This window comes from Xyrauchen texanus, chromosome 36, assembly GCF_025860055.1.
Source record: "Xyrauchen texanus isolate HMW12.3.18 chromosome 36, RBS_HiC_50CHRs, whole genome shotgun sequence".
NCBI classification, from domain to species: domain Eukaryota; kingdom Metazoa; phylum Chordata; class Actinopteri; order Cypriniformes; family Catostomidae; genus Xyrauchen; species Xyrauchen texanus.
In genome coordinates this window covers 28,277,478-28,300,391 of record NC_068311.1, presented here as the reverse complement: position 1 = coordinate 28,300,391, position 22,914 = coordinate 28,277,478, and the positions used below count along the sequence as shown (strand labels likewise).

Sequence of the window (22,914 nt, the reverse complement as noted above, 5' to 3'; positions counted from 1 at the left end):
GTTTTGTGAGCTTATTATTAGAGGATTTGCAGCAGAGGACCATCTCAAACTTTTGTCAAAAAATATTGTGTAACATACAGTATACTGTAAATAGATAGGAGTCACACACACACGCAAATCTCTCTTCTGCACGCATCTTCGTGCACTCTTTCTTTCTCAACACAAACACTGCAGTCTCATCGGTACCCTAACGAAAAACAAAATCGATAGCGGTGTTGGATGAAAAGCCCCAAATAAATACTGCATGCTGGGCAACGTTAAAAAAAGCAAATGTAAAACAAAAACAGCAGGCAGCAGCCTTTATGCCATTCTTAAGACTGATCCTGAGTCAGTGAAGTGGACACCTCTGTGTACAGATAGCAGCGTGCTGAATCAACCCACCGGAGCGGAGCTGTAAAGGGGTCTTTAGGGGCACAGAGAAGCGTACGGACCGGTGCTGCTAGTTCTGTAAAAAGCCTTGTATTATGGGTAGCCTTGTTTAGCAATGCATGCCGATTCTCCATGGAGACTGCGCTCAGCAACCAACAGTCACCCAAGCAGTATACAGGGCACACACACACACAATTTGTATTTTATTTAATGGGCTTTTGCCTTTACTGTATAGGAAAGTTGAGACAGACAAGAACATGAATAGGAAAGTTAATAAATACCAGATACATGATTCTCTGGACATATAACAATAAAACTTCACTCAACTTCAAAATGGGATGAGAGTCTTGTACATACTTAACTGGAGGTGGAAAAAATAGCTGCAGTTGAAGCTGTTGGAAATTTCTCCTCATCACAAGTCATCTCAACTAACTGTTTGCAAGTGTAAAAACAAACTCTGAAAATGCTCTCGAAGCAAAGCGTGGTTAGGCTGAAGTATGTACACTGCATACTAGAGTACACACACAGGGGAGTAGAGGGCAGGTGCCCAAGGACCAACTCCGCATTTAAAAGTCTACATGACAGGTATGGCCAAACGTCTTTATGACTTAATATGGATAAATAAAAAACAAAGAACTTAATTTTACTGTTATTAAAGGGAATAGTCTGGGTTAAACACAAGTTCAGCTCAATCGACAGGATTTGTGGCATAATATTGATTACCAAAAAAATACAATTTGACTTGCCACGCCTTTTCTTTAAAAAAAGCTTTAAAAATTTGGGTTCAAGTGAGGCACGTACAATGGAAGTGAATGGGGCAAAACCAAAAACTTTCAAATATTCACTGTTTCAAAAGTATAGTGTGAAAAAATCACTTACTAACCTTTTGTGTAAAGTTGTTACTTTGTTGCCATGACGATGGAATGAAAACAAACCCTAAAATGACTGTAAAAATTACGATTTAAACAACTTTACAGTTCTAATAATACATCAGTTTCAACAGTAGAATTAATGTAAGTGCTTATATAAAATTACATGTTTTACATTGCTGCCTTTAAACCCTCCAAAAATTGGGCCCATTCACTTTCATTGTAAGTGCCTCACCGTAACTTCAATTTTTGCTTCTTTGAAAGTAAAGGAGAGACGAGTCGAAATTATTTTTTGAGGTAATCAACATTATGCCACACATGCTGTTGATTGAGCTTAACTTGTATTGAACCCAGAATATTCCTTTAAAATACATTTAATTTAAAGTGTACCTTTTTTTTTTACTTTTTTTATTTATTTTTTAAGTAAACTGCACTATTCATACAGTCAGTTAACCACTTAATATGATCTTGTATATGTTTCTAATGAAACTGACACAGTTGTACAAATGTTCTGAATTAAGCATATCTTGTTAATTAAAGAAGATTTACTGATGTTCATGCAAATTAGTTATCACTTGAAAAAAATTGCATGTAAAAAAAAAAATACAAATAAAATAATGTAATTATTAAAATAATGTTAATTCACTCAAAACAAGAATATTTATCCAACTAAGCTATTTAAGTTTTATTATGTAAAGGTAATTTAAGGAACAAGGATACAATACTTAGCAAAAATTGTAAATACATAAATCCACATATTTGTACATAAATAAATATATTAAATTAATTAAATGTGCAAGAAGAAATCAAATAATTAATTTATGTAATACAAAATAAATGCAGCAGAAATAATACAATATAAAAGATACATAAGTGGTTGGGGAAATTCCAAAATGTGAACAGAAATGCAAAAATAAAGGCTGATTGTTTTTCTATATAAATATATTTTACATTACTTTATTTCTGTATTTAGTTCCATTTAAATGTTTCCTTTGTGTAACATGCGAATGAGAGGAGGTCAATCAAACATCAGTAGCCGGAATTTATGACACCATTGGCTGATCACTGTAAAAGTGCGTCACTTGAGTATGATAGGAAAAATGTAACGTTAAATAAATAAGGAATTGTATAATTTCTTATACAAGAATTATTTTTCGTTATTAACAATTTTAGTAATTCCAAAGATAAAACATATAAACAGAACATAAAAAAACTAAAAAATAAATGATATATGGAAAGAAATATGGAAATTTTAAATCAACTTTCAATTTTGCATTCTTTTAACATTGTTGAATTTCCCCAACAATTATTATTTTTGCAGATTTCGTTGTCCATCTTCTCCATGCTATGGCTAATAATTGAAAAATAATTTGACATGAAAGATAAACTGCAATAAATAAAAAATGAATAGAAGTATTTTTGTGCTCCAGTAATAATATCTAAACATCCTTAAAACAAGATTGTATTTTCTTTAAGCAACATTGTGCAACATTTTAAGGCTTCTTTTGAGAAAATATATATAATTTTTACTTGCTCCACTGGAAAAAATGTTTTATCCTCACTAAATTCTGTTGTATTTATGTTTAAAACAAGAAACAACTATTTTCCAATTGAACAATTTATTAAGGCTGACCTCAATGAGGGGCTATAAGAAATAACTATTATAAACTGTCCACATTCACATCAAACTGCGGATGAAACTGCAGTTCTCTGATCGAGACTGATAGATGTGCTTCAATTTAAGCTACTGCCAAGAACAGAAAAGCATCAGAAAATCTCAGTATATATTCATAATGAGAAGACCTTCATTCATTTTAATGCTCACATAAGAGGTTAGAACAAAGCAATGTTTTAGATCAACTCACAAAAGAACACTAATTAAGAAAAATGATTAAAGAAATGCCCATAATTATTCTTCTAATTTTGCACGCATACACAAAAAAACCCTGAAAAACATGACTAAACTATAAAACGCCTCGAGTTCCCAACACCACAATAGTGTAAAAGAGTAGTTACCACTACAAATGGAAAACCTGTCATTATTTTCTCTCTCTCATGTTGTTCCAAACCTGTATGACTTTCTTCTATGGAACACAAATTGAGATTTTTCAAGCTGCTCTTTTCCATACAATGAAAGTTAAGTGACCATGGTTGTCAAGCTAGATTTTGGTGAATAACGAATCTTTATGCTGCTTTCATGGTGCTTTTTTGTCTTATTTGGAACATGGCTGTCCCTGGTCTCCATATGTTTTCATTGTGTGCAAGTGAGCAGCTCAGACATTCTGCCTAACTTCTCTGGTATTCCACGGAAGAAAGAAAGTCATACTGGTTTGAAACGACACGAAGGTGAGTAAATAATGACAGAATTTACATTTTTGGGTAAGGTATCCCTTTAAAATAAATCGGCTTAAAAAACTGCAGTTGTCAAGCCCCTCTTGAAAAAGAGCAATCTGGATAAGACCATATTAAGCAACTATAGGCCGATCTCAAATCGTCCTTTCATAGGCAAGATCATTGAAAAAGTTGTCTTCAATCAGCTGAACAAATTCTTGAACTCGAATGGATACTTTGACAATTTTCAATCTGGTTTCCGATCGCATTACAGCACAGAGACAGCACTCATAAAGATAATAAACAATATTCACTTAAATACCGATACAGGCAAATTATCAGTACTGGTACTACTCGACCTCAGTGCTGCATTTGACACTGTTGATCACAACATACTTCTTGACAGGCTGGAAAACTGGGTGGGGCTTTCTGGGATGGTCCTAAAATGGTTCAGGTCATACTTAGAAGGGAGAGGTTATTATGTGAGTATAGGAGACCATAAGTCTGAGTGGACATCCATGACATGCGGAGTCCCTCATGGCTCAATTCTTGCGCCACTCCTGTTCAACCTGTATATGCTCCCAATGAGCCAAATAATGAGAAAGAACCAAATTGCTTACCACAGCTATGCAGACGACACACAGATCTACTTAGCCCTATCACCTAACGATTACAGCCCCATTGACTCCCTGTGCCAATGCATTGATGAAGTTAACAGTTGGATGTGCCAAAACTTTCTTCAGTTAAACAAAGACAAAACTGAAGTCATTGTGTTTGGAAACAAAGATGAAGTTCTCAAGGTGAATGCATACCTTGACGGTAGGGGTCAAACAACTAAAAATCAAGTCAGGAATCTTGGTGTGTCTCTAGAGTCAGACCTTAGTTTCAGTAGTCATGTCAAAGCAATAACTAAATCAGCATACTATCATCTGAAAAATATTGCAAGAATTAGATGCTTTGTTTCCAGTCAAGACCTAGAGAAACTTGTGCATGCTTTCATCACCAGCAGGGTGGATTATTGTAATGGACTCCTCACTGGCCTTCCCAAAAGACCATAAGACAGTTGCAGCTCATACAGAACGCTGCTGCCAGGATTCTGAGCAGAACCAGAAAATATGAACATATCACACCAGTCCTCAGGTCTTTACACTGGCTCCCAGTTACATTTAGGATTGATTTTAAAGTATTATTACTGGTATATAAATCACTCAATGGGCTAGGACCTCAATATATTGCAGATATGCTCACTGAATATAAACCCAACAGATCACTCAGATCATTAGGATCACATCAGCTAGAAATACCAAGGGTTCACTCTAAGCAAGGAGAGTCTGCTTTTAGCTATTATGCCAGCCACAGCTGGAACCAGCTTCCAGAAGAGATCAGATGTGCTTCTACAGTAGTCACATTCAAATCCAGACTCAAAACACATCTGTTTAGCTGTGCATTTACTGAATGAGCACTGTGCCACTGTGTGTCCGACTGTTTGTACTGTATTTTATTTTATTTTATATTCTAAACTGTTTCAATTATTCTTATTTTCTTATTCTTATTTTAATCTCTTCTATGTAAAGCACTTTGAATTACCATTGTGTATGAAATGTGCTATATAAATAAACTTGCCTTGCCATGGGAAAATACAGGCATGTACTATTTATCTGATCCAATGGTTGTCAGTCTAGTTTGTACAGACAAACATTCTGTATCTTTAAATCTAATTCCCCTGAGAAAGAGATAGAAACATGTTCCACTTCTGAATTACAAGCAGGACAAGTATGTGATGAATGAGACACTTAGAACGATATGACTCAAACAAATGTTGAAATGTGAGTTGTCAGCTGCACTTACAGTACGACTGTGGTTTGGTGGGGGTTAATATTATGTGATGTGCTGATGAAAGGCAATGCAATGCATGTATTGGAGCTAAATTGTATATTCACATTCTGTTTTACTAACTGGGGTTCGGGGACCCCCAGGGGGCCTCAAGGGGGTGCTAGGTTGTCCTATAAAAGGTAATAATTATATTTTGCCAAGAACATTTTGTCTTTGTAATATCACACTAGATGTGTCCCATAAAGTACAAATGGGCTTTATACATGGCTGTTTTTGGATTTTAGGAAGGTGGTACCTTGCAAGAGGATAACGGGTGTCGTTGGCATCAAAAAGCTTGAAAACACCTGTTCTGTTTTAAGTTATGCATCGTTGACAAATAAGGTTGTCCGAGATGATAAAAATGGGAAATCTTTTAAAATTGAATTTTAAAAACATATACTGAGTTTGTAGGAATGTAATATTTGTGACTTTTTTTTTTTTAGTGTTTTTGAAAAAACATGCATAACATATTCTAAGGCAAAAAAATTGTTAATTACTTAACTTTTTTACTAAGTAAAATGTTGCACCTAGAATACACGTGAGTGCACACAACCTAATCTTTAATTATAAAACATATTCTTCAAGGTAAAACTTACATTTTGAGTCAAGTTTTCTTGGTTACTCCATTTAACCTAAACAAAATTTGTCTTTTCATACTAATGTCAAAATATTTTAGTTATTTTTTTATAAGGGTCTGAAGTGGTCATATATATATATATATATATATATATACAGTGGGTACGGAAAGTATTCAGACCCCCTTACATTTTTGACTCTTTGTTATATTGCAGCCATTTGCTAAAATCATTTAAGTTCATTTTTTTCCCTCATTATTGTACACACAGCACCCCATATTGACAGAAAAACATAGAATTGTTGACATTTTTGCACATTTATTAAAAAAGAAAAACTGAAATATCACATGGTCCTAAGTATTCAGACCCTTTGCTGTGACACTCATATATTTAACTCAGGTACTGTCCATTTCTTCTGATCATCCTTGAGATGGTTCTACACCTTCAATTGAGTCCAGCTGTGTTTGATTATACTGATTGGACTTGATTAGGAAAGCCACACACCTGTCTATATAAGACCTTACAGCTCACAGTGCATGTCAGAGCAAATGAGAATCATGAGGTCAAAGGAACTGCCTGAAGAGTTCAGAGACAGAGTTGTGGCAAGGCACAGATCTGGCCAAGGTTACAAAAAAAATGTCTGCTGCCCTTAAGGTTCATAAGAGCACAGTGGCCTCCATAATCCTTAAATGGAAGACGTTTGGGACGACCAGAACCCTTCCTAGAGCTGGCTGTCCGGCCAAACTGAGCTATCGGGGGAGAAGAGCCTTGGTGAGAGAGGTAAAGAAGAACCCAAAGATCACTGTGGCTGAGCTCCAGAGATGCAGTCGGGAGATGGGAGAAAGATATCCTGGACGGAAACCTTCTCCAGAGTGTTCTGGACCTCAGACTGGGCCGAAGGTTCACCTTCCAACAAGACAATGACCCTAAGCACACCGCTAAAATAACGAAGGAGTGGCTTCACAACAACTCCATGACTGTTCTTGAATGGCCCAGCCAGAGCCCTGACTTAAACCCAATTGAGCATCTCTGGAGAGACCTGAAAATGGCTGTCCAGCAACGTTTACCATCCAACCTGACAGAACTGGAGAGGATCTGCAAGGAGGAATGGCAGAGGATACCCAAATCCAGATGTGAAAAACTTGTTGCATCTTTCCCAAAAAGACTCATGGCTGTATTAGATCAAAAGGGTGCTTCTACTAAATACTGAACAAAGGGTCTGAATACTTAGGACCATGTGATATTTCAGTTTTTCATTTTTAATAATTGTGCAAAAATGTCAACAATTCTGTGTTTTTCTGTCAATATGGGGTGCTGTGTGTAAAATAATGAGGAAAAAAAATTTACTTAAATGATTTTAGCAAATGGCTGCAATATAATAATAATTAATAATTCCTTGCATTTATATAGCGCTTTTCTAGGCACTCAAAGCGCTTTACATAGTATAGGGGGGAATCTCCGCAACCACCACCAGTGTGCAGCATCCACCTGGATGATGCGACAGTAGCCATAGTGCGCCAGAACGCCCACCACACACCAGCTATTGGCAGAGAGGAGATGGTAGATTGATGTAGCCAATTGAGGGATGGAGATTATTAGGAGGCCATGATATATAGGGGCCAATGGCCAATATAACAAAGAGTGAAAAATGTAAGGGGGTCTGAATACTTTCCTTACCCACTGTATATATATATATATATATGTATGTATATGTATATTATTTTTTTTATTATTATATCACTGATATATAATATATATATATATATATATATAAAAATCCCAGGAGTTCAGCAGTTACAGAAATACTCAAATCAGCCCATCTGGCACAAACAATCATGTCACGGTCCAAATCACATGTTTCCCCATTATGATAGTTGATGTGAAAATTAACTGAAGCTCCTGACCCATATCTGCATGATTTTATGCACTGCACTGCTGCCACAGGATTGGCTGATTAGATAATCGCATGGATGATTTGAGTATTTCTGTAACTGTTGATCTCCTGATATTTTCACGCACATCAGTCTCTAGAATTTACTCAAGATGGTGCCAAAACCAAAAAACGTATCAGTGAGTGGCAGTTGTGCAGATGGAAATGCCTTGTTGATGAAAGATGTCAACAGAGAATGGCCAGACTGATTCAAACTGACAAAGTCTACAGTAACTCAGATAACTGCTCTGTACAATTGTAGTGAAAATACAATCAGGCACGAGGGGGACCTACACAATATTAGGCAGGTAGTTTTAATTTTGTGGCTGATCAGTGTATATATATATATATATATATATATATATATATATATATATATATATATATATATATATATATATATATATATACACAGCATTATTCAGCTTTTAATTAATATATTTTAATTTATTTATTTACCGTCCAGATGGTAACACCACTTTTAAATTATTCACTTTTTGAAGCTTTGTTAAGAGACATATTTTAGCCCCTCAATAAATATATACATATACACTCACCTAAAGGATTATTAGGAACACCTGTTCAATTTCTCATTAATGCAATTATCTAATCAACCAATCACATGGCAGTTGCTTCAATGCATTTAGGGGTGTGGTCCTGGTCAAGACAATCTCCTGAACTCCAAACTGAATGTCAGAATGGGAAAGAAAGGTGATTTAAGCAATTTTGAGCGTGGCATGGTTGTTGGTGCCAGACGGGCCGGTCTGAGTATTTCACAATCTGCTCAGTTACTGGGATTTTCACGCTACAACCATTTCTAGGGTTTACAAAGAATGGTGTGAAAAGGGAAAAACATCCAGTATGCGGCAGTCCTGTGGGCTGAAAATGCCTTGTTGATGCTAGAGGTCAGAGGAGAATGGGCCGACTGATTCAAGCTGATAGAAGAGCAACTTTGCCTGAAATAACCATTCGTTACAACCGAGGTATGCACCAAAGCATTTGTGAAGCCACAACACGCACAACCTTGAGGCGGATGGGCTACAACAGCAGAAGACCCCACCGGGTACCACTCATCTCCACTACAAATAGGAAAAAGAGGCTACAATTTGCAAGAGCTCACCAAAATTGGACAGTTGAAGACTGGAAAAATGTTGCCTGGTCTGATGAGTCTCGATTTCTGTTGAGACATTCAGATGGTAGAGTCAGAATTTGGCGTAAACAGAATGAGAACATGGATCCATCATGCCTTGTTACCACTGTGCAGGCTGGTGGTGGTGGTGTAATGGTGTGTGGGATGTTTTCTTGGCACACTTTAGGCCCCTTAGTGCCAATTGGGCATTGTTTAAATGCCACGGCCTACCTGAGCATTGTTTCTGACCATGTCCATCCCTTTATGGCCACCATGTACCCATCCTCTGATGGCTACTTCCAGCAGGATAATGCACCATGTCACAAAGCTCGAATCATTTCAAATTGGTTTCTTGAACATGACATTGAGTTCACTGTACTAAAATGGCCCCCACAGTCACCTGATCTCAACCCAATAGAGCATCTTTGGGATGTGGTGGAACGGGAGCTTCGTGCCCTGGATGTGCATCCCACAAATCTCCATCAACTGCAAGATGCTATCCTATCAATATGGGCCAACATTTCTAAAGAATGCTTTCAGCACCTTGTTGAATCAATGCCACGTAGAATTAAGGCAGTTCTGAAGGCGAAAGGGGGTCAAACAAAGTATTAGTATGGTGTTCCTAATAATCCTTTAGGTGAGTGTAAAACAATTAAAAACAATTTAAAACATGTTCATTATAGTAAAGGTTTATTCAAGTAATTTCTTTGTGTGAACTTCATTGATTTATGTATAATACTGTGAAAAACACTCACCTGAATCCATTTGTCAGGAATGGCCATTGCCAGACGATAGTCAAAACCGAGACCTCCTTTCTGGATTGGAAAGCAAAGGGCAGGCATACCGGACACATCCTTAAAAAAAAGAATATATTTCTTTGAAAGCACTGCAGCATGGAGTGGTTAAATTGTTTAAAAATGCCTTTAACAACTTCTTATGATTAATATACGGAGCACAGTGCTCAGAGCTGAGGGGAAATCCACAAAAAGCCATACACATTTGATTTAAATTAGCTAAAGGGATAATACACCCAAAACATGCCATCCCAGATGTGTATGGTTCTTCTACTGCTGAACACAAACTAAAAGTTTAGTCAAATATCTCAGCTTTGTAGACCACAAAGCAAGATCTTTGAAGGTCCAAAAAGCACATAAAGGAAGTAGAAAAGTAATCCATACGACTCCATTGGTTTAATGTCAGAAGAAATATGATATGTGTGGGTAAAAACAGATCAATATTTAAGCATTTATTTTTTTATATGTAAATCTTCTTTTTCACTTTCACATTCTTTTTTTGTTTGTGGTGATTCACATTCTTTGTGCATATCGCCACCTACTGGGCAGGGAGGAGAATTTATAGTAAAAATGACTTAAATATTGACATGTCTCTCACCCACACTTATATCGCTTCTGAAGAAATGGATTTAACCACTGGAGTTGTATGGAGTACTTTTTTACTGCCTTTATATGCTTTTTGGACCTTCAAAGTTCAGGCCACCATTCACTTGCATTGTATGGACCTACAGATCAGAGATATTCTTCTAAAAATCTTCATATGTGTTCAGCAGTAGATAGAAAGTCATACATTTCTGGGATGGCATGAGAGTAAATGACGAGAGAGTTTGTATACACTTCATGCCATTGATCAAACTGTGCATCTATCCCTCACAGCCTCGGTTTCATCCATGTAAAATTCAGCATACTGTCTACCAGACTGAAGTATTACAAAACTGAATGAACCCTTCTTTTGAAGTCTGCAAAAAAGAAACACTTTTCAGCACTGTAGTTATAGTCGTTGTTTTATATGTAGTCTGTTTTTTTATGCTATTTAATTTAGTTTCCTGCAATGTAAGCAAACTATTATTCACAGTCCTAGGCTCTATCAACGGCGCTCATAAAAGAGAATTAGATGATATCTCTGGTGGACACTGTCCACTAATTACAAAACACAGAAAAGAGTAAGTAAAAAGTAAGTGCTCTCATTAATCATGGTGAGACAGAGCCACTGAGTGCTAATTTAATGCTAATTTTAGTGTCCCTTTGACTTCAGAGGTTAATTTTGTCTTTGTGAGTTGGAATACAGTGTCGCGCTTGACAAGACTTAGGTTATTGAGCTATGACAAGAGGAACTGTGGTAATTTTGGATGATACCGGCACATATTCGGAGTGATGTAACCAATAGCCTATGAGATGTACAGTTGTATAAGATATAGATGCTATAGACTTTGATAATAATGTAGAATTACTGTCGCAAAACAAAACAAATGACTCACCTCTGCAATAGTGATGCAGTCCTGATAGAGGGTGTGTAGCATATGGTTTGCCAGCATGATGTAGACCAGCGAGTCGTCATCTACATGAAGTCCAAAGTATTCAGCATAATCTCCTGAAAATCCTGATCCTGAGTATCAGGAAACATGGAAACAAAATCAGATTCAGTAGCCTTATGTTGCTAGTCAAAATGCAAATAGTGTATGTTAGTATTTCCAGTGGGGGCAAATAGTATCTACACCTAAATACATTTAGTTTTTATTTGGTCTAATATCGAGTTTCATTAAAACCAAGAACTATGATTTAGACAATGGGCTTTTTTAAAAATCTCCCCAAATTCATTAGCAGCATCAATTGTACCAAATTAAAAAGGAAAGTGGAAAATGGCAAAATAACATTTGCCACACTACTTGTGCAATTCATTTCTTGCTTGAAAGAGGTTTTTCCCACTCAATTATATCCAGTTTACATAATGCGCTGCCCTTTGAATGGCTACTCCTCCAACGAAACACATTTCAACATGTTCTTCTATAAAAGCGTGTGACATTTTCAGAGAGAATACGCAGTTAATCTAATTACATTTAAAGAACATTTAGTGCTTAATTTCCCATGTTACTTGGACGTACCGATTCCATGATGATGATACAACATAGACGTCACCCCATCAAACCTGAATCCATCAAATCTGTACTCCTCCATCCACCAGCGCAAGTTGGACAGGAGAAAACGCAACACCTCCCAGCTACAAACAAATAAACACACACACACACACACACACACACACACACACACATATACAGTTATTATACAATTCTGACAATGTATCTACATCTGCATTTGACAAAAAGGTTGCATGTGTTTGTTTTTGTCAGAGGCAATTTATAATAATTTTATATTAATAGCATTAACAAACTTGCTAAGGCAAGCATCATTATTGTTATTGCTCACTTGCGGTTAGAGATAAAAAAAAAAAAAAAAAACGTCATTTGTTACGCACCGCTATGGACTTGAATGATGCATGAAACTGCTTCAAATATGTTGACTTGAGGTGAGTTTTCACACTTGAGATTTTCACATTCCAGGTAATAAAGTGAGCCCATAGACGAGAATATCACAGACCATCCTAGCAACCACCCAAACTCCCCTAGCAACCACCTAGCCTCACCCTAGCAACCACCCAGAACACCTAATCAACCACCCATAGCAACATGCCTAAAATTCTCAGAAGACCTCAGCAACCGCACAACAACATTCTAGCAACCAAATGATGGTTTTTACATGCCAGGTAATAAAGCAAGCCCAAAGACTTGCTTTGAAGGAGGGACGAGAATGTCATAGACCATCCTAGCAACCACCCAAAATGCTCTCTCGCAACCACCTAGCAACATGCCTAAAACACTCAGAAGACCCGAGCAACCTCAACAACGTTCAAGCAACTAAATGATGATTTTTGCAATGCCAAGTAAAGTGAGTCCATAGACTTGCATTGAAGGAGGGATGAGAATATCACAGACCATCCTAGCAACCAACCAGACCCCCCCTCCCCAGCAACCACCTAGCAACATGCCTAAAACACTCCGAATACCTAAGCAACATCACAAAAACGTTCTAGCAACCACCTAAAACACCCTAGCACAGTGGTAATGAGTTTAGCCTGAGCAAGCAACACTCTAATGTTCTGAAGAAAATAAAAATCTGAAAAATGTAGTTTATAATACAGATCATTCATTTATATATAGTATATTCATATTTAAATGTATATACAGTATAAATATTTATATACAGTATATATATTTACAGTATACATATTTAAATGTACCTGAACTACTGATCTGATCTAGAATGTTTTTAATACTTTTTCATTGTAAGTTAAAGACCAGCATTGAGTTTACTGTGTTGAAAGTGGTAGTTACAGTTATACAGTAATGTTTTCAGCACTTTTCAGTGGTGGCAGACTTGAATTGTAGTTTCAGGTTCTCAGGCACCATGGCAATATAATTAATACAGCTGACATCATCACATTCTGAGATGCTTTGATTCCCAAATGGCATAAACTCAGTTATGCCTGGAAGTGCGGAATGTATTGCATTCCAAGAGTTAGAATTTCACATGATCTGGAGTGAAACAAACCTTTTATAATAGTTCAGAGAGCACTGATCAAAGTACTATGCATTCATAATACCACACACTATTTTTACCCCAGAAATCCTCTATTTTATATATATATATATATATATATACACAGTTCTGGAACGAATTAAGATACCACTGCAAAATTATCATTTTTCTTGCTGAAGCACCCCCAGATCATCACCGATCCTCCACCTGGTCGTCTAATGGTTATACGGAGACCTGGAGAGGCCTTCAAGCCACAGTGCCTCGCACCAACTTTGAACATTTGTGGAGGATCGGTGATGATCTGGGGGTGCTTCAACAAGGCTGGAATCGTGTTGATTAGTCTTTGTGAACGACACATTAATCATGGCATGAACAAGGTTATCCTGGAAGAAAACTTGCCTCCTGCTCTTACAATGTTCCCTAACACAGAGGATTGTTTTTTCCAGCAGGACAACCCTCCATGCCACACAGCCAGGTCAAATCTAGGTTGTGAATGTGATCAAGAGGAAGATGGATGGCCACACAAGCCATCAAACAAAGCCAAAGTGCTTGAACTTTTGCACCAAGAATGCATAAAGTCACCCAACAGCAATGTGAAAGACTGATAGAGAGCATGCCAAGACGCATGAAAGCTGTGATTGAAAATCAGGGTTATTCCACCAAATATTGATTTCTGAACTCTTCCTATATTAAAACATTAGTATTGTGTTGTTTAAATGTGAATATTAACTTGTTTTCTTTGCATTATTCGAGGTCTGAAAACATATTTTCACATTCTAAATGTTGCAGTAGATTGCCGGTGTGATGGCTCACTTTCTACATTTGAAGCCAGCATGTCCAATAATGAGTACAGTGTTTAATTATTTTAGGGAAAAAAATGGCTGAAATTTTACCAAGATATTATATTCATATTGTAAAGGTTGTAGAAGGCTGCTATTAGATATGCTGATTACTCTAGGTGAGATTTTCCCAGGATGTGGATTTATACATATACAGTTTTCAATTATATATTACACTGGCATCCTGTTATAACCTTTTTAATGAAAGAAATTAAATCTTGATGATTTTTAGTGTTTTTTCTAAACTAATTTAATACTGTCTCCATATAATTAGATAAACTTGGAAAATCTATCCACTGGCAGCAACCAGAACCTTTATAATTTGCATTTATTTATTTTTTAAACAACTTAAAGTTGGAACATGCTAACTGAATGATTGCTTGGACACCACCAAAGTTTTAGCAGTTTGTGGACTTCAAAACGGTCCCATATGCACTAAATGATCCATGAGACCATAGATGAACATAGTACCTAAAACTAACATTTTCTGCTCCCTGTTTCGTTTGATTTCATTTTTCAGTCAGTGACCTTTCGGTATGGATTTTGATATAATCAGAGAACCAGTCCTGAGGAAAGGACTAGATCTCATTCACACAGACAATCAATTGACAAGCTGAAGTGTTGTGTTTTCTGATTTGCCTTTGTGTTTTTAGATTTGTTGTTTTATTTTGCACTTCATGGCCACTGTAGTACATATATAAACTCAGCAAAGAAAAGAGACGTCCCTTTTTCAGGACAATGTATTTTAAAGATAATTTTGTAAAAATCCAAGCAACTTTCCAGATCATTATTGTAAAGTGTTTAAACAATGTTTTCCATGCTTGTTCAATGAACCATAAACAATTAATGAACATGCAATTGTGGAACGGTCGTTAAGACAGTAACGACTTACAGACGGTAGGCAATTAAGGTCACAGTTTAAAAACTTAGGACACTAAAGAGACCTTTCTGCAGACTCTGAAAAACACCAAATGAAAGATGCCCATGGTCCCTGCTCATCTGCGTGAATGTGCCTTATGCATGCTGCATGGAGGCATGAGGAATGCAGATGTGGCCAGGGCAATAAATTGCAATGTCCATTCTGTGAGATGCATAAGACAGCGCTTCAGGGAGACAGGAAGGACAGCTGATCATCCTTGCAGTGGTAGACAAAGTGTAACAACACCTGCACAGGATCGGTACATCTGAATATCACACCTGCGGGACAGGTACAGGATGGTGACAACAACTGCCCGAGTTACACCAGGAATGCACAATCCCTCCATCAGTGCTCAGACTGTCTGCAATCGACTGAGATAGGCTGGATTGAGGGCTTGTAGGCCTGTTGTAAGGCAGGTCCTTACCAGACATCACCGGAAACAATGTTGCCTATGGGCACAAACCCACCTTTTCTGGACTAGACAGGACTGGCAAAAAGTGCTCTTTACTGATGAGTCACGGTTTTGTCTCACCAGGGGTGATGGTCGGACTCACGTTTATCGTCGAAGGAATGAGCGTTACACCGAGGCCTGTACTCTGGAGCGGGATCGATTTGGAGATGGAGGGTCAGTCATGGTCTGGGGCAGTGTGTCACAGCATCATCGGACTGAGCTTGTTGTCATTGCAGACAATATCAATGCTGTGCATTACAAGGAAAACCTCCTCCTCCCTCATGAGGTACCCTTCCAGCAGGCTCATCCTGATATGACCCTCCAGCATGGCAATGCCACCAGCCATACTGCTCATTCTGTGCATGATTTCCAGCAAAACAGGAATGTCAGTGTTCTGCTATGGCCAGCGAAGAGCTCAGATCTCAATCCCATTGAGCACGTCTGGGACCTGTTGGATCGGACGGTGAGGGCTATGGCCATTCCCCCAGAAATTTATGGGAACTTGCAAGTGCCTTGGTAGAAGAGTGGGGTAACATCTCACAGCAAGAACTGGCAAATCTGGCGCAGTCCATGAGGAGGAGATACACTGCAGAACTTAAAGCAGCTGGTGGCCACACCTGATACTGACTTTTTGATTGACACATTATTCCATGTCTGTTAGTCACATGTCTGTGAAACTTGTTCAGTTAATGTCTTAGCTGTTGAATCTTTTTATGTTCATACAAATATTTACACATCTTAAGTTTCCTGAAAATAAAAGCAGTTGAAAGTGTTTTGACATTTGCAGACTTATCAGAAGTGTTCAGTTATATTCAGTATATGGTACAGTATAGTATGATAATAGTAATAATAATCACTCTTTCATTGAACAGTGTGAAAAATGAAACAAGATAAACCAGGAATATGTTTACCCAGAGTTAAGTAATGAAATGAAATTGGCAGCCCTAATTTTTACCCCAGAAACCAGACAGCATTAAAACTTCCATAGCTATTTTGAAGCACAGCGAATTTAGAAAAGCTCCTTCATATACCTTGAAATGAATACTAATATACTCTATCTATACCGAACCCTCATCGTGTGGCTCTATCAGCTCCCCTTGGCATGTGGCTATGCGCATAAATTAACCATCAGGGGGAGAAATTGAAATCAACTCATCCCTAAAGTATGTCTATATCCTGGTGTGTTTGGATGAAATGTGTAGGCACTTGTGAGCAGCCTCCCCCAGCTGAGCATCCTCAACAACTTACCTCTCTTGGAGTAATGGCTACGTTGCCATAGAAACTTCGTTAAAATGCAAGAGCAGGGGTCCTCTGGCACCATGCGAATGCATTCACAGAACAAGGTAAAACATCTCAACCATGTGAAGCCAAATTAAAGAGTGGTGAAGAACATCATCACCGTGCCGGAGTGTTTTATAAATGCCAAACGCTGTGATTCACGGTACAGCGGCCTTAATGTTATTGCCAAACGAATTTGACACTTAAAGGGATAGTTCTGTCATCATTTACTCTATTCAAGACTTTTTCTTTCTTCCGTGGAACACATATTGAGAGGTTTTGAAGAATGTACAGTGGGGTACAATGGGGCTTAAGGCACCCCTTAAGGACATTTTATTTTTTTTGTGCATCAAGATAATAAACAAACTAAAAAATACCTTTCTTTATATTGAATAATGATTAACATAATTTGTGTGCAAAGAAATAATAGCGAAAGTGGTTTTGATTATTTTTTATTTTATTTTATATATTTATTTAGGTTGCCTGGGGGTCCTAAAACAATTTATAATGCTTATTCAAAATAACCACTTCAGTAAAAGGGTGCACCAATTCCTGTTAATTTCATTCACATTTGGCATTTCATTTAATCAAGTATATTCTACAAGTCAATGAATAAATAACCAATTAACAAACAAGTAATTAATATGTTTTAAGGGGGCCTTCAGCCCCTGCAAAATGTGGGCTTTTTACCCCAAATTCAGTTATTGAAAAACCTTTTATTTAGTCACCTTAAAACTGAAAATTACTAAAACATAAGAATGTAATTTTATTTTTTTCAAAATAAATTCTGTTTATTATAATTACAGCGATTCTCATTAGCTACATAAATTTGATACATTTAAAACATTTTAAAATAATTTAGCCCCATTGAACCCTACCGGTCGCTCTTTTCCATGCAATTACAATGAATAAAACAACATAAAAGCAACATAAAACATCATACAAAGAGGTCCATTTGATGTGTGCCCTAGATTCCAAGTCTTCTGAACTCATACGATAGCTTATTGCAAGGAACTGAGTAAAATAAAATTGTTATTCACTGATAATCTAAATATCTGACCTGAGCCTTTCTTGACTCTCTTGTTAACATGCGCTCAATTACAGATGCTCTTTACAGAAATGTCACTTTTGTTTAGAAGAATCAAACACACACACACACACATATATATATATATTTTATTTTATTTTTTGGTGATAGGAGAAACAAGTGCACACATACTGTAACATTATAGCAAGACACATAATATAAAACAAGGTAAGAGTATAAATAGACATACAAATAATAAGACATTTAACAGAATGGCTTTTATTTATTTCATCACATTCCCAGTTGGTCAGAAGTTTACATACACATTGTTAGTATTTGGTAGAATTGCCTTTAAATTGTTTAACTTGGCTCAACCATTGTGGGTTACCTTCCACAAGTCTCACAATATGTTGCTGGAATTTTGGCCTATTCCTCCAGACAGCACTGGTGTAACTGTGTCAGATTTACAGGCTCCTTACTCGCACATGCTTTTTCAGTTCTGCCCACAAATGTTCTATCGGATTAAGGTCATGGCTTTGTGATGGTCACTCCAATACTTTTACTTTGTTGTTATTAAGCCATTTTGCCACAAATGTGGAGGTATTCTTGGGTTCATTGTCCATTTGGAAGACCCATTTGCAACAGAGCTTTAACTTCCTGGCTGATGTCTTGAGATGTTGCTTCAAAATATCCACATAATTTTCCTTCCTCATGATGCCACAACATGATGCTGCCACCCCCATGTTTCATGGTTGGGATGGTGTTCTTCAGCTTGCAATCCTCACCCTTTTTCCTCCAAACATAACGATGGACATTATGGCCATTTTTTGTCATCAGACCAGAGGACATTTCTCCAAAAAGTATTATCTTTGTCCACGTGTGCACTTGCAAACTGTAGTCTGTCTTTTTTAAGAGCAGTAGCTACTTCCTGGCTGAGCAGCCTTTCAGGTTATGTTGATATAGAACCAATTTTACTGTGGATATAGATACTTGTCTACCTGTTTCCTCCAGCATCTTCACAAGGCCTTTGCTGTTGTTCTGGGATTGATTTGCACTTTTCGCACCAAACTACGTTCATCTGTAGGAGACAGAATGTGTCTCCTTCCTGAGTGGTGTGATGGCTGCGTGGTCCCATGGTGTCAATACTTGCATACTATTGTTTTTACAGATGAATGTGGTACCTTCAGGCTTTGGATATTGCTCCCAAGGATGAGCCAGACTTGTGGAAGTCCATCAGTTTTTTCTATTGTCTTTGCCGATTTCTTTAGATTTTCCCATGATGTCAAGCAAAGAGGCACGGAGTTTGAAGGTAGGCCTTAAAATGCATCTACAAGTACACCTCCAATTGACTCCAATTAGCCTAATTAGACATCATTTTCGGGAATTTTCCAAGTTGCTGAAAGGTAAAATTAACTTCTGACCCTCTGGAATTGTGATATAATCAAATAAAAGAGAAAAAATATGTCTGTAAACAATTGTTGGAAAAATTACTTGCATCAAGCACAAAGTAGATGTCCTAAACGACTTGCCTAAACGAATCGGTTACCTAACGTAACCTCGGTTCTCTCTAGATGAGGGAACAAATATTGCGTAAGCTAGCTTACGCTACGGGAAAGATTAATCTTTTCTGAGATATTGAAGCCAAAAAATTATCCTTAATTTTGTATCCATTGTCAACGCAGTGCAGCAGCTGCATACCTTGAGCGGGCTAGCTAGCGAGCTCATTGGTTGCTCTGCGGCAACTGCTGCAGCCTATAGATGAACTTGAGTGAACTCGCGTCCAATGACAGGCCAGCGCCATCACTGTATCAAAGCCCGCCAGAATGGCCGTGGCTAGAGTGCATATAAGCGTAAGTTCAGTAGGCTGGAACCCTGGTTTTCATTGAATGAAGCGAAAATCGCTGCGTGGCGCGAAGCACGGCCAGCTACGCAGTACTCGTTCCCTCATCTAGAGAGAACCGAGGTTACGTTAGGTAACCGATTCGTTCTCTTACGAGAGGTTCTCTCAGTATGCGTAAGCTAGCTTACGCTACAGGAACCCATTGTCAACGCCGTGCGCTCAAGCATCCACTGCATGAGCCCCGGGGTGGGGGACCCGGGGAGCCCTTGTGAATGGGGAATAATATTTGGCGGCAAGAGTGCGGGCCAGTGTGTGTGTAATACATAAGCACATAGTGGGAAGGGAAAGACAGAGCGGCGGTGCCGGTCTGTATGGAATGTGTCCCGTCAGTGCAGCTCACCAGGGGAGCCGGTGCCGGTCTGTGTGGAATGTGTCCCGTCAGTGCAGCTCACCGCAGAACGGAAGAGACCGGACGGAGAGAGCGGCGCGTTGAGGAACGTGGAGCGTTCAGCTTCTCCCATGTCGGCTAGCGTTAGCCATAGGTGTCTCTCGGTCACAGTCAGCGCGGCCATGCACTTCCCTAGGGCTTGAGCTGCAGCTTTGGTGGCGCTGAAGGGCGAGATCCGTCGCGCTCCTTAGATCTGAAACAGCCTCTGGGTGCCTGCCTTTCTCATCCCACTCTCGAAGAAGGTCCGCTTGGAGGATCTGTAAAATGGCCATGGAATGCAGAGCAGATGCGGCTTGGCGGCGGCGCATAGGCGCGGCCAACACAGGCGGAAGTAGTTCTGCAGGCCTTAGACGGGAGCACTGGCTTAGACCGCCATCTTGCAGAGGGCGGGCAAAGGTGTGCTGCTACCAAATCCTCGACCGGGGATGGAAGAGTAGCCCCTCTCGGTGGCGCCGTCCACCGGCGAGAGAGGTGGAGACATGGGATCGGGTTCCTGGCCGAGAGAGGCGTTCCACGATTTAGAGAGCTCGGCGTGGAGTTCCAGCAGGAAGGGAGCGTCCGGCCGCAGGCGCCGCTGCGGCAATGGCTCTGAAGAAAGCAGCCGTCGAGTCTGTTGGGAGCCTGCTCAGAGGGCGGTGACCACTGGAGCCCGAGGCGGTCGACGGCCTGTGTGAGGAGGCGTTAGTTCTTCCTCGACTCGGCGCGGGTCCTGCTGGATTCCTGGGCTGAGGAGGAGGCTTGGGAGCCTGACCACTCGTCGCTGTCCGAGCCATGATGGAACAGCAGCCCTTATCCTCCGCCTCGTCATCCGAGATGGCAACAGTGCGGCCGCCCGGCAGCAACTGCGCGCGTCCGGGGCGGGAGGGTGAAAGCGTGGCTCGAGGAGAGGCTCCGGCGAGGTAGTCGCTTCTAACACCGGTTCCGGCAGCCTTTGGGAGCGGCGCTTCTTTCTGCGCGGCGAAATGAAAGGCGGCGCGGCGGCTTCGGTTTTGAGTGCTTCGACTCGAGCCCGCAGGGTGGACATCGGAAGCTCCTCGCAGAGGTCGCATCCGCCGTAGCGAGGGCGAGCTCTGCATGTTTCAGTCCCAGGCAGAGAGCGCAGATGAGGTGGCGGTCTCCGGCGATGAGAGGGGCGCGGCATGAGGCGCAGGTGGTGCAAGGCATCTTTAAAAAGACGCCGTTGCTCTTTTGTGAAGTTCGCTGAGGAACTAGCTTGCTCTAAAAGGATACGTCGCCGGATGGCGAGCTCGCAGGATGGCTGAAGGTGGCGAAGACGGCCGGCTTCTTCGACGCTGTCCAAGCTTGCTAGATGCCCCTCGAACGGCGTACACGGCTTCTGCAGTTCAGACGATGCGAAGAGCTTCGCTGAATAGATGAAAATCAGGGTTCCAGCCTACGAACTTACGCTTATATGCACTCTAGCCACGCCCATTCTGGCGGGCTTTGATACAGTGACGGCGCGGCTCGTCATTGGACGCAGTTCACTCAAGTTCGTCTATAGGCTGCAGCAGTTGCCGCAGAGCAACCAATGAGCTCGCTAGCTAGCCCGCTCAAGGTATGCAGCAGCTGCACTGCGTTGACAATGGATACAAAATTAAGGATCATTTTTTGGCTTCAATATCTCAGAAAAGATTAATCTTTCCCGTAGCGTAAGCTAGCTTACGCAATACGAGAGAACCTCTCGTAAGAGAACCATAGTTTGCTAATTTGAAATCTGTGGAGCGGTTATAAAATTAATTTGAATGACTTATTAATGACTTAATGATAAGTGTATGTTAACTTCTGACTTCAACTGTACATGTTCGAGTGGTAATGTATGTGCAAGGTAGAGGTATGTACAGTTATATGTGACCCTGTCTGTGAAAACCAGCATTTTTTTGTGATTCACTGTTTTCTACATAAAAACATCCATCATAATATAAAGAACATTCTGTGAAAATATAACCATGATATCTTTAATATTGACTGAGTAAGGCTATGGTCAAAAATTTGCTGAATTTCGGGCTCACAAAATCATGTTTTTGAGAAATTCCAATGTAAAAACAAGCTTATTTTTAAAACTGCAACGAATTTGAACCATAATTATATATAGACTATGTGCCATATACCACATTAAAGCTGTGATTCCCCCATTTTCAGTGATATATGACACATTTATGGGAAAATTCTTAAAGTTTTGTTAAACAGGCCAATTTATTATGATGCACATGTCCAAAAAGCATAAAAAAATTGAACAAAAAAGAGCTTGATTGTAGCAACAATTACCAAGTCAGTTCAGTGGAATGATTTGTATAACTTTATTAGTAAAATGAAATATCAGTAGAAAATGTTATTAATTTATAAAATTAATTAATCTATAAAATTTTGGTAGAAAATGTAATTCTCTTACTGGGCTACTGTATAACATTTGGTGTAAATTTGGACTAAAAAACAAAACAAAAATACAGGTTCAAGGGATAGTTCACCCAAAAATGAAAATCTTGTCATCATTTACTCACCCTCAAGTTGTTCCAAATCTGTATGAGTTTCTTCTGTTGAATACAAAAGAAGATATTTTGAAGAATGTTGGTAATCAGTTGAAAGTAGCCATTGACTGCCATTGTAGGATAAAAAAAATACTATGGAAATCAATGGTTGCCATCAACTGTC

General features: G+C 39.1%; 1 protein-coding gene across 1 annotated transcript in view; it reads right to left on the bottom strand.

Annotated features, from left to right (window-relative positions):
* LOC127630272 (1,4-alpha-glucan-branching enzyme-like) overlaps positions 1–22,914 on the bottom strand; it is a 234,992-nt gene that overhangs the window by 109,594 nt on the left and 102,484 nt on the right. The window contains exons 8-10 of the mRNA XM_052107764.1: positions 11,972–12,087; positions 11,348–11,475; positions 9,831–9,929 (exon numbers count right to left, since the gene is read on the bottom strand). Coding sequence (XP_051963724.1) covers positions 9,831–9,929; positions 11,348–11,475; positions 11,972–12,087 — 343 coding nt within the window. The remainder of the gene's footprint in view (positions 1–9,830; positions 9,930–11,347; positions 11,476–11,971; positions 12,088–22,914) is intronic.